This window comes from Emydura macquarii, unplaced genomic scaffold, assembly GCF_026122565.2.
Source record: "Emydura macquarii macquarii isolate MOO-44397 ecotype Brisbane River unplaced genomic scaffold, CSIRO-AGI_Emac_v2 contig_2897, whole genome shotgun sequence".
Taxonomy (NCBI): domain Eukaryota; kingdom Metazoa; phylum Chordata; order Testudines; family Chelidae; genus Emydura; species Emydura macquarii.
Genome location: NW_027133034.1, coordinates 40,881,754 through 40,896,856, shown reverse-complemented (window position 1 = coordinate 40,896,856; position 15,103 = coordinate 40,881,754). Strand labels below are relative to the sequence as shown.

The following is a 15,103-nucleotide window of genomic DNA, read 5'->3' as shown; positions in this document are numbered from 1 at the left end:
AGGAAAAAGTAGCATAGCTGAGAAACCCGAGTCAGATGGCTGAGGCGCAGGAAAAGTGAGAGAAACTCCAACTTCATTCCAGCAACTGGGACAAGAAGTGGCTCCCAATCCTCCAAATGACTCAGATATTGACCAGCTGGATGATAACATGAAACACGGAGCTTCCAAGCAGGGTCCAAGGATAGCAGCTGCAAAGGGCACAAGATGCTAAGTATGAAAGATAAGACATAATGGGCTTTTCACCACAACACTGCAACCGAACTTCACAGCCAGACCTCCTTCCCCTACCTCTTTCATATTGGCCTCTGGCTAATAGCTTTACTTTACTGTTTAGCAGACATCTGGTAAAAGTTTTTTCAGACTCCGGATTGGATAATAATCATGTTATACACTTGACCCTGAGCAGAATGAGAAAAAGACTAATATGACTAGGAACCGTGTTAGGTGGATACAACCATCTTTTCCCTGCCCTAATAGTCTACATCAGCCTAGTGGAGCCCTTAAGAGTGGTGCAAGCATTTTACAACCTTCTGAAGCAGCATTCAATTCTCATCCCTTTAAAAAAGCCAACCTCAAAAAACACCTCAAAAAAGCATAAGCAAAGAATGGTAAAAGACTTCATTTACTGCTGTAAGTGACAACTTTCATGTTTTCTATAATCCTAAATGACTAAAGCTGCCCAATAACCATCTCAACTCAGTATTATGTAAATGGACAAGTACTGCAAGTGTCATCTGAAATTGTCAACGAAGGCAACATATTTTGCAAGACCTATTCTGCAAATCATCATCTTTCATAAATGTCATGATTTTCTTTGTATTAATTCTTATAAAATTAACATATGGTTTTAATCTGTCTATATTTGAAAATATTTGCAAGTAAAAATTGCTAAAATTTAAACTGATTTTGACTAAATTTTCTATATGCAGTAGATACCAAGAGTTCTAATTCAGTTTTTAGCACTATCAAAAGTTGCCCAGTGTCTTATTTTAAAAGAAATTTTAAATTAGTTAAAAATATCAATATATTTGAATCCAAGTATTTACACCACACAACTCTATAATAACTGGACAATTCTATATTAAGTCATATTACCTAGTTTCCAGTCTCAAGTTTTTTTTAACAGTCCCTACTAAACTCAAGACTTAACATATTAAAACTTGCATCTTTTTAACCTAATCTGTTAAAAAAGTTCAATTTATTTAAAACCAGTACAACTCTGAAGGCTAATCAAAAAGTTTATTGCTTTAACTATAATTACAGCAGTACAATCCTGCCAGTGTTGATACAATTATACAGCTATAAATCTGCTCATATCAGTATAACATTCTCATAAGGGAAGAGGAATAAAATATACCATTATAAGGTGTTGTACATCAGTGTAATTAGCATTATACAACACTAGGGATTGTACCAGTATAACTATGTTAAAAACAAATAACACACACCTGAAAGTTATACAGGTACCAAATGTGTGTGTAGACCAGGCCTAAATATAGACAAGGCCTCAAGTAAATCTCTCATTGACATGAACTCAGCCACTTGATACCAATTCAACAGACTGCTATTGCAAATGGAATGAGGGAGTGATTTAAAAAAAAAAAAGAAAAGAAAAAAAAACCCACACACCTCTGCTATTGTTTAGCTACAATTTTCAGCAAGTGTAGGTCACTGAGCAGCAATCACACAAGTTAAGGCTCCCTTCTTCCCTCTGTCCACATGACAAGAATAATTTCATTTAAAAATAGTTATGTAAGGTGGGCCACATCTACACTATGAAATTTTACCAAAAATTTCTCTGTAATTAGAACTGGCATAAAACACCAGAGGTTTTTATGCTGCCAAAGCTTTGCCTATACTAGACCTTTCACCAAACCTAACACCAGTGCAGCTGAATCAGTAATACTCGTTAGTAATTATTAGTAAAATTCTCTAGACATGGCCAGGATCATAAAACCAAGTCAGTCTTGCCTATATGAACAAAAAAATACAACTAATTTAGATTCTCTACCAAGTTTCTCTAACATAACTATGTCTTCATTGCAAAAAAGGTGCATTTTTACATCAAGATAACTAAGGCCTGGTCTACACTGGTGACTTAGGTTGCTTAAAGTCACTTAAGTCAACTTACTTACACCAGTGTCTACACTGGCACCACTCTTAATTTGCATTGAGGGGCCTGTAAAAATCAACTTAATGAGTGGCACAAGTGGTATAGCGCCTAATTCGAATTTGTTAAATTAATTTAGTGTTAGTGTAGACATAACGGAATTTAAATCGAATTAATTGACCTCCGGAATGTATCCCACAATGCCCCATTTTGACCACTCTGGACAGTTGCGCTGTGCTGCTCAGTGGTCACGCTAGCAGGAGAAGTCCCCTCCCCTCAAGGCCCGGGGAAGATTTGAATTTTCATTTCCTGTGCTGCCAGTGTGGAGAGTGCTTGGTCACTGTTCTCCGCATGGCTACTGCAAAGCCCAAACGCGCTCCAGCATGAAGTTGACCAGAGGTCTTAGACCTCATCGGGCTGTGGGGCAAGGAGTCCGTTCTGGTTCAGCTCAGAGTCAGCAAAAGGAATCTGGACATTTATGGGAAGATACCCCAGGGCATGTTGGAGAAGGGACACCAGAGGGATGCTCAGCAGTGCCGCATGAAAATAAGGACCCGCGCCAGTCGTATCAGAAAGCCAAGGAAGCTAACAGCCGCTCTGGCTCCTCGCCCAAAAAATGCAGGTTCTATGATGAGGTGCATGCAATTCTTGGTGGGGATCCCACCACGGTGCCTCCCCGCAGTATCGATACCTCCGGTAGGTCACAGTCCATGATCAACGATGAGGACTCCGTGGAGGAGGAGGAGGAGGAAACTGAAGAGAGCAGGATGCAGGAGAGCGGGGTGTCCGTTCTCCCCGAAAGTCAGGACTTATTCCTGACCCCCGAGTAGTCCAGCAGCTCACAGGACAGCACAAATGATCCCAGGGAAGGCACATCTGGTGAGTTTTCTTTCTTATTAGCATTTCTGTCCTTGTACATTGGGTGGGAGGAAGGTGGCACAAAAGGGATCTCAGATATTTCATTGACTGTACTGGGTGGTTACCCAGGAATCAGTTTTTTTATGTGATGAGAAATGCTACGTTTATCATCAGTTGATATCTCATGGAAAATTTAATGTATGTAATCTGTTATCCCTAGAAAAAACTTTTCAGGGGAGGGCTGCCTTGTTCCTCCATCCACGGTAGGATTCTCTGCAATCAAGGTAGCCAGCATCACGGCTTCATGTGTTTTAAGCATAGGCTCCCCGCTCCCCCACCACGCCCGCAGTTCCTCTCTGTAGGGGTTTAAAATACAAGCAGAGAGAGAGTGTGAATCATGTGCTACATTGTATCAAGGGAAATGTGCAACATTTTTTAATGAAAACATTGTATACATTGTTTCTCTGTAATCATTTGCTACATTTTTTCAGATCATTATCTAAATTGTTACATTTGTTTCATTTTCTTCACTATGCTAACTTTCTTCACTGTGGCTACCTTGTTACTTTTCTTTCATTCTGTAGACACCTTGACATTGGACTGACCCTTAAGAAATGCTGTGGACAGACTGTCTCAGATTAGGAAGAGGAAAAAAAAAAAGCAGAGACGACATGTTTGCGGAGCTCACGAACACCTCAGCAGCCGCAGAGACAGAGCACAGAGCGTGGAGGCTGACCTTGTCACAGAACATGGACAGGGAGAGTCGCTGAGAAATGATGGAGCATGATCGCAGCACCATGCAGGAAATGCTGCGAATCACGCAGGACCAGGCAGACATGCTCCAGTGGCTTGCGGAGCTTCAAGAGGAGCGGAGGCAGGACAGAGTCCTGCTGCAGCCCCTCCACAATGCTCCTCAATGCAGGGCTTTGCTGCCCTCCCCCTCACCCGCCCCCAAGAGGTCTCGGAGGAGATTGTCCAGGATGCAGTACGTGCTCTCCTCCACCCCGGTGGAGGCGAGCAGAAAGCAGCGGCAGCCACGCTGATAGCTGGCAAACAAGCTACCACCTTACCCCTTGATACAGTGAATGAACACTCCCGCCCCCCCCCCCCCCCATGACTTCAATGTTCAGAAATAAAGTTTGCATCATTTCAACAAATTTCTGTATTAAAATCATATCTTGTTTAGGAGGGATTTGGTGGGCACAGATATCATTTGGAGGGCGGGGGGGGGGGGGGTGTTACACCAAAGCCAAACAACATACAGGAACAGAAATCAGTCCTGCATCTCATTGCAGAACCTGGTTTTCAATGCTTCCCCAATGCAAAGCGCTCCACGGTTAGCTCTCAGCATATTGCTAGCATCTGGCTACTCATAATTGGGTGGCCAGTCTTTCTGCCTCCACAGCCCAACCCTGGGGGAACCGCTCACCCTTTGCTTCACACACATTATGAAGAACACAGCAAGCAGATATCACAGAAGGGAAATACTTCTCACTCATGTCCAGCCTAGTGAGGAGACTCCTCCATCTATCCTTTAAACGCCCAAAGGCACATTCTATAACCATTCTGCAACTGCTTAACCCCTTATTAAAACACTCCTTGTCACTGTCAAGGTGACCGGTGTCACCTTCATTAGCCAAGGGAGCAAGAGGTAAGCAGGATCCCTATGGGCATTTCCATACCCCAATCTGAATTTTTTGGTCGGGGAAGAAAGTTCCCGCCTGCATCTTAGAGAACAGCCCCGAGTTACGAAATACACAAGCGTCATGCACCTTCCCAGACCACCCCACATAGATGTCTGTGAAACGACCCCTGTGATCCACAAGCCCCCGCAGGACAATGGAAAAGTACCCCTTGTGGTTTATGTACTTGGTCACTAGGTGTGCAGGCGCTAAGATGGGGATGTGCGTCCCATCAATGCCCCCCCCCCCTTAGTTTGGGAAGCCCATCATGGCAAACCCCTCCACTACATCCTGCACATTTCCCAAAGTCACTAGCCTTCGTAGCAGAAGTCTATACATGGCACTGCACACTTGATTCATGGCTATGCCAACTGTAGATTTACCGACTCCGAATTAATTCCCAACCGAGTGGTAACAGTCGGGGGTTGCCAGCTTCCAGAGAGTGATGGCAACTCTCTTCTCCACGGTCATAGTTTGTCTCAAGCGAGTGTTCACGCGCTTCAGAGACGGTACCAGCTCCGAGCACAGTTCCAGGAAAGTTGCCTTTCGCATATGAAAGTTTTGCAGCCACTGATCATCATCCCACAGCTGCATAACGATGCGGTCCCACCAGTCTGTGCTCGTTTCCCTGTACCAGAACCTGCACTCCACGGACTGCAGATGACTCGTTACAGCCTGCAGCAACCGGGAATTGTTCTGCTCAATGTCTTCTAGCAGGGCAGCTCGGTGGCATCAGTGTTGTCTCTGCTTCGGCTTCTTGTTCTATTTCTAAAATAATCGATAAGCCGCGATGCATTTGTCACGCTCACAATTATAGTGCAGAGTTGAATTGGCTCCATGTCTCTGCAGCAATGGCGATCACGGGGAGTAAAAAACAGCGCAAAAACACTTTTCCTGTTTGTTTGGGGGGAGGGGGAAGGGTGTGGGAAGCAGCGTTGCATCCTGGGATGAAGACACTCGTCCCAACAGTCACCATGGCTAGTTGCACTGTGGGATAGCTACCCACATTGCACTGCTTTCTAATTCGAATTAAGGCTGGCCAGTGTGAACGCAAGAGACCAGCGCAAACACTGTAGTGTGTACATACTGCTGCGATTTCTAAAAATTGCCTGCTGAAAAATCGAATTAAACAAAGTTGACTTCCCGCAGCAGTGTAGACATAGCCTAACACATTTGTGATGAATTTGGACTAAACAGCTAAAGAAGACATTGATTATGGCACAAAGTGTATTGACTGCACTGTTGGGGAAAAGATTGTTTATGTTTTGTAAATAGTCCATATAGTTCCCCTTGGGGCATGATTAGGCCTGATTCCATGTTGTTCAAAATGGAGTCTACCATGGACACAGACAGCAGAGATACTTGGCAGGTTGCCAACTAGGGCTAGCCTGCCCAGCAACTGATAAAAGGCAGGAAAATCTAGTGATTTGGTGCTGTGTGTACCACCTGAGCGGGTGGTGTGCAAAAACATGGTGCCGAGTGCATAAGAATGGTGCCGTGTGCACAGTATGGAGGCGGGAAAAACCCGAGCCTCTGATTGGTCCAGAACTGGAAGGACAAAAGGAGGTAAAACGACACTCAGTCCCTAGAGGCTTGCTGCCCATCTGAGTGGCAGTGTGGGGAGGGTGCCTGTGATCATTAAAAACTGGCTACATCAAGTGAAGATAATCTTCAGACCAGAACGAGAAGCCACTGACCGCGGACCTGGGACTGAAGCAGACGGAGACCAGACCGTAAACAACACTCGGTGGTCTGAGCGAAGAACCAACTGTGAGCTCAAAGAGACTTTGGGGGACCAAGGGTTGTTTTATTGGTCGTTGGGACCTGCGGTTCATCCCCATTGTTGTTTATTCTTGACGTTAGTGGTTTTACTGAGTTGTCACTTAAACTGCCACCTTTGTTTTGGAAACTTCTGGAGCGGTGTGATTCTTATAATCCATCCATCGGTGATAGATCCGGCAGGGTAAAGTCCTTCAGCATAGAGACCCCCTTTTTAATTCTGTTTTATGGTAACAGCACCAGAGGTTTTAATAGCTAGAACCACACTAAAATTCATGCCCAAGTTCTACTATCCAATACCACGGATCCTAGATAACTTATCTCTAGATGACATTTAATTCTTGCATCAAAAAGACAACCAGCACTTTCAGCCAATTTATCAAGCATAAGTGGGATTAAAAAAAAACATTGAGCACTAAGATATGGGTCTTCTACCAGGCATTCATTTTGAGCACGCTGCTGTATAGTGGAAAGACCTGGACCACCTATAGTAGGGGTGAGAGAAGACTCAACACCTTCCACATCTACTGTCTTCGCTGTATTCTAAATATCACATGGTAAACTGAAGTTCCTTACACTGAAGTATTTGAGAAAGCAAAGTTACCAAGTCTCAAATGCAGTCTTCTCCATTGGCTTGATCATCTGCGCTGGGTGGATGATGGACGCATTTCAAAGGTCTCCTGTATGGAGGACTTGCAGATGCTCCAATGCCACTGGGCCAACTAAGGCAAATGTCCTTGACTCTGAGCAAGAGGGACTTGAATACTTTCAGTGTCAACACAACAAGCTAGGAAGATGCAGCTAAGCAACAGGCTACAATGGAGGTCTGTACTGCACCAGGGAGTCAAATAGGCTGAAGAGAGGTAGTTGATAGAGAGGAAAGTGAAAAGAGAGATGAGAAGTGCAGCAAGCCTCAAGCACGAGGCGCATACCAGCTCCATCTTCTGTCCCCGGGCTTTACGCATCCATTATCTGTGGCAAACTACTATCGCTTGAGAATTGAACTTAAGCGTTTGCAATGCTCACGCCATCATCTTTTAAGATGGACACTTGCCATTCTATCATACAGCTAACTCAATGTAAAAATCTTAGTGGAGACAAGACTCTATAGCTTTTACCTCAGTGTAACTAATGAAACACACTCCATCTGGGGCTGATCCTGCCTACATATATCAAGGTAAGTGTGTGGAGCCTTGTCTCAACCAGGATTTTACAGCAAGATAGCTAATGTTCATTATCTCACTGTAAACACACTGTCGGAAATGAAGACATAGCCATAGCCTTACATTAAGGACCTGTCTTCACCAGACTTTTGACAGATAGTATGAGTGTGTCTTAAATTATACAAACTAAACTTCAATACATCACAATAGTGATAGTCAACCAGGGACTGACTCTCATGACCCATTTGGTGCTCTCTCTCTCTTGGCTGCAGCTCTCTTTTTGGGCTATGAAAAATGTTCAACCTATCTGATTTTTGAGCTGCTGCTATAATGTTGAATGTGCATAAAATCTATTATAAGTTGTTACATGTTTCTCGGCAGTATCAGGAACTGTGCTACCAATCTTGTTTCAAAGTTCTCAAAGCAAGTATTCCAGAAGTCTCATGTTTAGTAAGTTAAACAGGTTTTTATAAATGACTTCTTGTGACCATACAATAAAAATTGTAATAATAAAATAAAGATATTCTTCTGTACTTTTGCCAGAATACTCTACAGCTCACAACTATTTCATAGCAATGCTTGGGCCTAGGCTCTGTAAGCTGAAAGGTTCAAGACATGCTTACATACCATTGTTCTCACTTGCCCCTCCCCAATGTTTTACAAATAAAAAAAATCTTAACATATAAAAGATGTGTTGGGCCCCGCTCCCTAAACAAATATCAGTATTACTTGATTCAGTTTTAGACCTCGTCTTTATGTGAAAAGTTGCACTTGTATAACTCAACTGATTTTAAACATCACTAGTTATATGCTGCAAACACCCATCAGATTACTTTACATTTGTTTTACATTAAATAAAAGCTTACCTCAGGTTTAACCACATATATTTCTGGGAGTGTACTATCAGATTAATTTTGAACCAATGTAGTTTGTTTTCAAGCCCCCATGCCTATCTATTCTTTTCCTTCAGCCACGCTGGCTTCTACTTTTGATTAAGTCCAAGAAACAAAACCTAATGCATTAAAAAGTAGTTGATTAAACTTGTGTGCTCCATTAGTTACTTACACTGGGTAGAAGAAGAGGAGGCGGCAAAAACCCTGTCCACTAAAGAATTAACTTGATGCTCCCCCCACACCGCGGTAAATGTTGCAAAAGGCAGATGGCGAGGCCATGTCCGGGATAACAACCCTCAAACCGCAGCAGGAAATGCGTAGCTTTGGGGGGGAAATCACTTCTCCCACCGCTCCCATTTCACGCCCGAGAACTAGGCTGCGAGGGGACACACCAAACCCAGAGGGACTCTCACCCCAGCCCTTCCCACTGGCAGTCGAAGGGACCCTCAGCCGACAGGCCCCCTCCATAGCATAAGCCCCAAGCCCCCACACACCTGGGATCCCCAAGACACTCGGACTGAGGCCCCCAAGTCACTCGTCCCGCCAGCCAGTCAGAACGCAGCCCCCGAGTTCCCCGCACGCCCAATGGGGCCCGGCCTCCCCAGGCGCTGCGACCCCAGGTGCCCTCACCATCGCTCACCATGTTGTTGTTGCCGCCGCCGCCGCCGCCGCCTCCGCCTCCTTCTCCTCCTGCCGCTGCCGCTCCAGCCGCCCGGCCTCTCTCCGCTCCCAGCACATAAATCCACGTGTGGCCCGCAGAGGCAGCAGCCACGGCTTGATGGGGGAGAAGGTCTCAGCGGACACCACCGGCAGCACCGGCTTCTACCCGGCGGCGCTCACACCTCACAAAGGTCACGCCAGGACCCCACAGCACAAGGCCCCCTAGAGCGACTACGCCTATTGCCTGCACAGACGGGACTCGGCCACTACACCTCGCACCAAATCCTCTGACTCACTAGCCGCGCCGGCGCGGCGGACACACCACGCAGGCAGGAGCCGGGAGAAAGGCGCCTGCCCGGGGCAACATGTGCTTTGCCGGCCTCTTTCTGTCAGGCACAGCTGGGGCAGCCTGCAGACCGCTCAGGGCGGGGGCGGGAATGGGATCCCACACACGTGACAGAGGAGGTCAGCTCATCAGCACCACACCAGAGAGAGAGAAACCCACCCCAGCCGCGCCGATGGATACACGCCGCCCGACCCGAGTTCCCAACGCGGTGCCGGGGCAGCACCCACAATACCCGCCACCCCTCTGTGTCAAGCGGGCTGCTTGCCCGGCGGGACCCGAGTGAGGGGCGGGGCGGGCTGGGCTGGAAGGGGGGGTCTGGGGTAGTGAGCGCAGATGGCTACGAGGAGCCGGCCGGAGCGGGAGAAAACATGTAGGGGCTGCGGCGGTTGCTCGGCTCGTGCCCCAGGGAAGGGTCGTTAGTGAGGCTGAGGCTGCTGAGCCTGACGCACTGAGGTCACCGCTGGCACAAACAAACCGTCCGCCTTCCGGAAAAGAGGCGGGACTGGAAGGAAGGTGCCGCTTGTGCGCCTGCGCCCCGCGACTCCCCCCTGCGGCGAGCGGCGGCCATCTTGTGAAAGCCGTTGCGGCTGAACCCGGAAGTGGAGCCGCTTCTGCCTTCTTGCGTGAGCCGGGGCGGCGCGGCGCGGAGGGACGTCACGTGACGCTCCCGGCCGGTGGGCGGCTCCCAGCTGCCTCTGTCTCGCCGCCGGGCTGGAGGCTACCAGCGTGTGGGTGCTGTCGGGCTGCGGTCCGGACCTGGGCAGCCTCTGAACCCTGCCCCCAGGGCGGGGCTTGCCCGGTCCGCCGTCTGCAGCTGTTCCTAGGGCGCCAGGGACGCCTAGTAACCCCGCCGCCCTGCACCTGCGTCAGCCCCTGGGGATCCGCCCCTGTGCACGCACACCCCCGTCCTCCCAACCAACAGCTCTGCCCCCCACGCCAGCCCCAGGGGACCTGCTGCTCCTGCTGCTGCCCACTTCTCAGGACATGCACAGGCCCAGCCGCTCCCGGCTTCCCCTGCACCGCTGTCACGAGCTGCTTCGCCGTCCGACTGGGCTACCCAGAGCCTCACGGCCACCACCCCGGGCAGTCCCCGCAGCACCTACTCATTCTGTCCCTCAGCACCGTTTGCCTCGGCAACTGCCACGGCCCAGTTCACATCCGCTTCCCAGCAGCACCCACTGACCCGGGTGTTGATGTGCTCACTCCTGCACTGGCGACCCTCCAAGAGCCAGGCCCCTCGCCTTCAAGTCTGCTACTCACCGCAAGCGCACACTCTTGTGAAGATGGGCTCGCTTTACCCACATGGTGTGATCTTCTCAACACCTGCCCTGTCCCCATATTGGGAGTTGTAGGTGATGCTACAGAGTTTTTACACCTGTTTACGGGAAGAGGTAGTGTTGCAAGCAGAATGTTTTGGAATGGTTGGAAATTGGAGTTAATATTTAGTATCTTCCCCACCCAGCCGAACTGTGAGAGCTATGGCTTCTCACACCCATTCAGCCTGGACACAGGCCCATCACACGCACAAGAGAACATGCACCACCTGCCATCCAGTCTGGAAGCAGTTTTATCAGGCACTGGAGAGAATGAGCTCACCCACCACCTTCCAGTCTGGAAACAACCCTAGCACACAGATACAAGACTGCATGAGGTACCTACTACATGGTCTAGAACTGCTGCCCCTCTCCCACACACAAGAGACAACATATGCCCACCACCATCTGGCCTGGAAATGTCACCCTGTAAAGGCAGCTCACTCCTATTTGGCCTGGAAGTAGCTCCCCCACCTCCATGCTCCCAATACAGAGAGTGCGTGGCCACCACCATCTGGTCTGGAAATAGCTGCACCAAGATGGCATTCAACCACCACCACCTAGCCTGGAAGTTTCCCAGATATGCTGGAGAAAGAAAACCTGTCCATTGTATTGTATCCGGGAGCTTTCTCATCCCATCCCTACACACACACGAGAATTCATACACTCTGCTAGCTGCTGTGAATGCAGCCTACATGCACCAACCTCACTTCTATCTTGAACCAGTCCTAGAAGACAGCATGGATTCACTGCGTTCTTATTTACGCAGCATAGCCCAAATCAGAGTGTGTTCCCTCTGCTCCCATGCCATCATAGCCTCATTCTCAACAGAACATGCCTTCACACCAACACCTGCCCCCAAGAAACCCTTCCCAGGAGACCACGCCCACATTGACAAACTGTAATTGAGCTAATAAGGGGGACATATTTACCTGTAATCCTGATTCTTTGAGACCATCACACAGGATTCCTACTCTTGAAGCTGAGAATCAAGAATGAGAATTCTGCATGTATGGTATCTTTAAAGAAAATATTTTCTGTTTATGTACTTCTGTCTGTATCATGACTATCATACAGCCTGCAGAAAATCCCAAAAGAACAAGAGCAAAATATTTCAAAAACTCAAATTCACAGACACAAATCAGAAAATTTAGTGACACCCTAACAATCATGGAGACTCAAACAGACAATTCTGAATGTTTTGAAATAAGCAGCAATAAAAAAACCCCCAAACTTAACATTTTAAAAAAAAGATTTCAGTGGAACTTCGTTCAGATGTAAAGGTTAGAATGTAGGATCAGGGACTAAGACAAGATATAGTTATGGCATATTTAAATTTTATGTTAGTAACTTGGATAACAAATTCGTTAACAGTAACAAATTATGTGTTGCAACAGACTTAAAATGGTAAAAGCAGTACTACAATTTTAGAGGTTGTAACATTTTAAAATAATTTAACTCAAAACATTAATCATAATGTGGAGGAAAGGGAAGGAGGAAAATGACCTCAATTTTCCAAAAATATAAAAGGCATGTACTAACTGCAAAGATATTAATCACACAAAAAAATTAAAAAGCAACCAATTTAAAACTGCTATAATGTTTCTTAACAAAATGCATAATTAATCCGTGGAACTCTCTGCCACAAGTTATTGCTGGTAAAAGCTTATTAGGATTTAAGAAAGGATTAGGCATTGATAATGAGACCATCCATAGTTACATTAGACAGAATGAACAATAATATCTTAGAGGTTGGCTTATACTCTAAAAGATGAGGCTGTATACTCCTTCTCCAAATATTTTTATTCCAACTAGTGGTGATTAAAGGATGTAGAATAACAGGCAATACATAGACACACACTTCAACTATATTCAGTGTAAGCATCATGCAGAGGTGGGTCTTAAAGAAGGGCTTAAATATGGACTGAGTAGGGATTTGCAAGTGAGCTCAGGGAGTCCCATGGAGTATTAAATGACATGGTAAAAGCACCTGTGTTCTGTCTATGCTAGTGTTTTCTCTAGACCCTGTAGAGCTGTATCACTGGGAAATTGTAAGAATCATGCTAGGGTAGATAAGGCCAAAACGCCTAGGAGTAGGAAATAACATCCTTTATGTTGCCCCCCCCCCTTTTTTTTTTTAAACACTTGTCTTACACTTTTTTCCCAAGCATCTGGTATCAGTCACTATTGGAAACTAGATACCAAATTAGATGAATCACACCTGATCCTGCATGGGAATTTCTATATTCTTATTATCCATTTCAAACAATAATGGGTTCTTAATTTTGCGGAGTATGACTCAATATCACAAAAAATCCTAAGGTTTTGTGTGGTAACACAGTTCCATTCTTCTCAGCCTCTTCTTTCACTTCCTTCAGTTCAATTTCTTTCATAGCATTAAACTTCTTCCTCTAGGTCATCATTGTCTCTTCTTTTCTGGTCTACACAGGAAAAAACAAACCTTGAATAAGGATGCAACTGTATTCAAACGCAGCTGTTCCAGTCTAAAACTAGGGCTCAAGGGAACCTTCTCATGTACTATGATTTAATTTGGCCTAGCCTATGCCCTGGCAAAACTATGATAGAACACGGTTAGCACATAAATACGTTGTTACTGGTATTCTGACATGTTTGTAGTGTAGATAAAGCGTCTCAATGATACAGAAAGGAAGGAAACTTTATAATAATATCGTTGCACGAGCTAACTGCCATAGAGAATAAAATCTCAGCAATATTACAGTATTCTTTCTAGAAACAGTTGGTGACAAATCCACATTCTTGCTTACAAATTTTATAATCTTGTTTGGAAGATACTGCTTAAGTTGCTTCCCAAATAACATCAAAATGTCCCAGAAATTTTCTAATGGAAAATTAGTGAGATTCTGGGAAGCCTGGAAGGACTGGAAATTTGTATGTATGACAGTTTGAGAAACCCAGAGGCCATAATATAAGGTTAAAATAAATCAATTGAAGCCATTGGAGTAGTGATAAAGAGAGAAATATGCATTCTATGACAAACCCATCTAAGCTGCTTAGGGCACATGATTGATAAAGGATGTGAGGACAGATCCAGAAAAAGTCAAGGCTATAGTTGAAATACCACCACCTAAAAATAATGTGGTTCCCTGGTATGATAAAATGTTGAAGAAAATTGCAGGATGACATATTGGTAAGAATATAAGAGATCCCAAGTCCTTCAAAATGCAGGGTGTGAGCTTGAATGTTGATGTAGTGGTCTAGCCAAGGCAAGACCTATCACACAATGTAAGATCATGCACATCTTGCAGAATACCCAGAAGGACAACTTAAAGAACCTCTCATGCCCACAGCTATATTCATTATGCCTGTGAAAGGATAGTACTAGATTTCTGTGAAGAAAAGATACATACCTCTCTAGTAGTTAGAATTTCTACAAATCTAGAAAAATAATAAGTCTGACTGGACCCACACGTTATCAGGTCATAGAAAAGTTTAAAAGGTATCTGTTCTTGTTCTGGCATTGTAGAAGAAATAATTACTGTCAGTAGATCACAGTTTCCCATTTCCGACTCCCAAGCTTTTGGTACAGAGTATGACTTCATTTACATCACCCTCAGTCTTTCTATGCTGTTGATATAGACCCCACTACCATAGCATCTCACAATCTTTAATGTATTTATCCTCACAACGCCCATCTGAGGTAAGGCAATATTATTATCCACTTTTTACAAATGGGGAACTGACACAGAGAATCTAAGGGCTGATCTACACTACACAGGTTGACATAAGGCAACTTACGTTGACCTAATTATGTCAGTGTCTACACTACAGCCTTCCTCCTGCCGATATGAGTGCCCTATTATACCAACATAATAACTCCAACTCCATGAGGGTGACCCACTCCCGGTGAGGGACTAGGGAAGCAAGAAGCTGGGGCAGCTGGAGCCTGCTTCCTGGGACAAGAAGCCCCAGGTGGCTTCCCCCACTCTCAGTGGGAAACGCGGAGCAGAGGGTGGGGGCAGCCCACCAGCAGCCTTTGAGGCAGCTGGGTTCCCAGCAGGGAGCTGCCAGCAGAACTGAGAGACCAGCCTCTTAGCTCCCTATACTGCCCCATTTAGGTCAATGGAAGCACTCATGGTGAGGGCATGCTCTCCAAGGAGGGTAGTGTGGACATGATGGGCTGTAAGTTGACCTAACAGGTCAACTTACATTTCTACTGTAGATGTACCCTAAGTGACTTGCCCAAGGTCAAACAAGAAGTCTAGTGGAGCAGGGTCTTGAACCTAGGTTTTCCAAATCCTATAGTAATACCTGAACCAG

At 45.9% G+C, this 15,103-nt stretch overlaps 1 protein-coding gene across 1 annotated transcript in view; it reads right to left on the bottom strand.

Annotated features, from left to right (window-relative positions):
• TMEM161B (transmembrane protein 161B) overlaps window positions 1-9,782 on the bottom strand; it is a 69,356-nt gene extending 59,574 nt beyond the window's left edge. The window contains exon 1 of the mRNA XM_067568541.1: window positions 9,126-9,782. Coding sequence (XP_067424642.1) covers window positions 9,126-9,128 — 3 coding nt within the window. The 5' untranslated portion in view covers window positions 9,129-9,782. The remainder of the gene's footprint in view (window positions 1-9,125) is intronic.
• Between the last annotated feature and the right edge of the window lie 5,321 nt (window positions 9,783-15,103).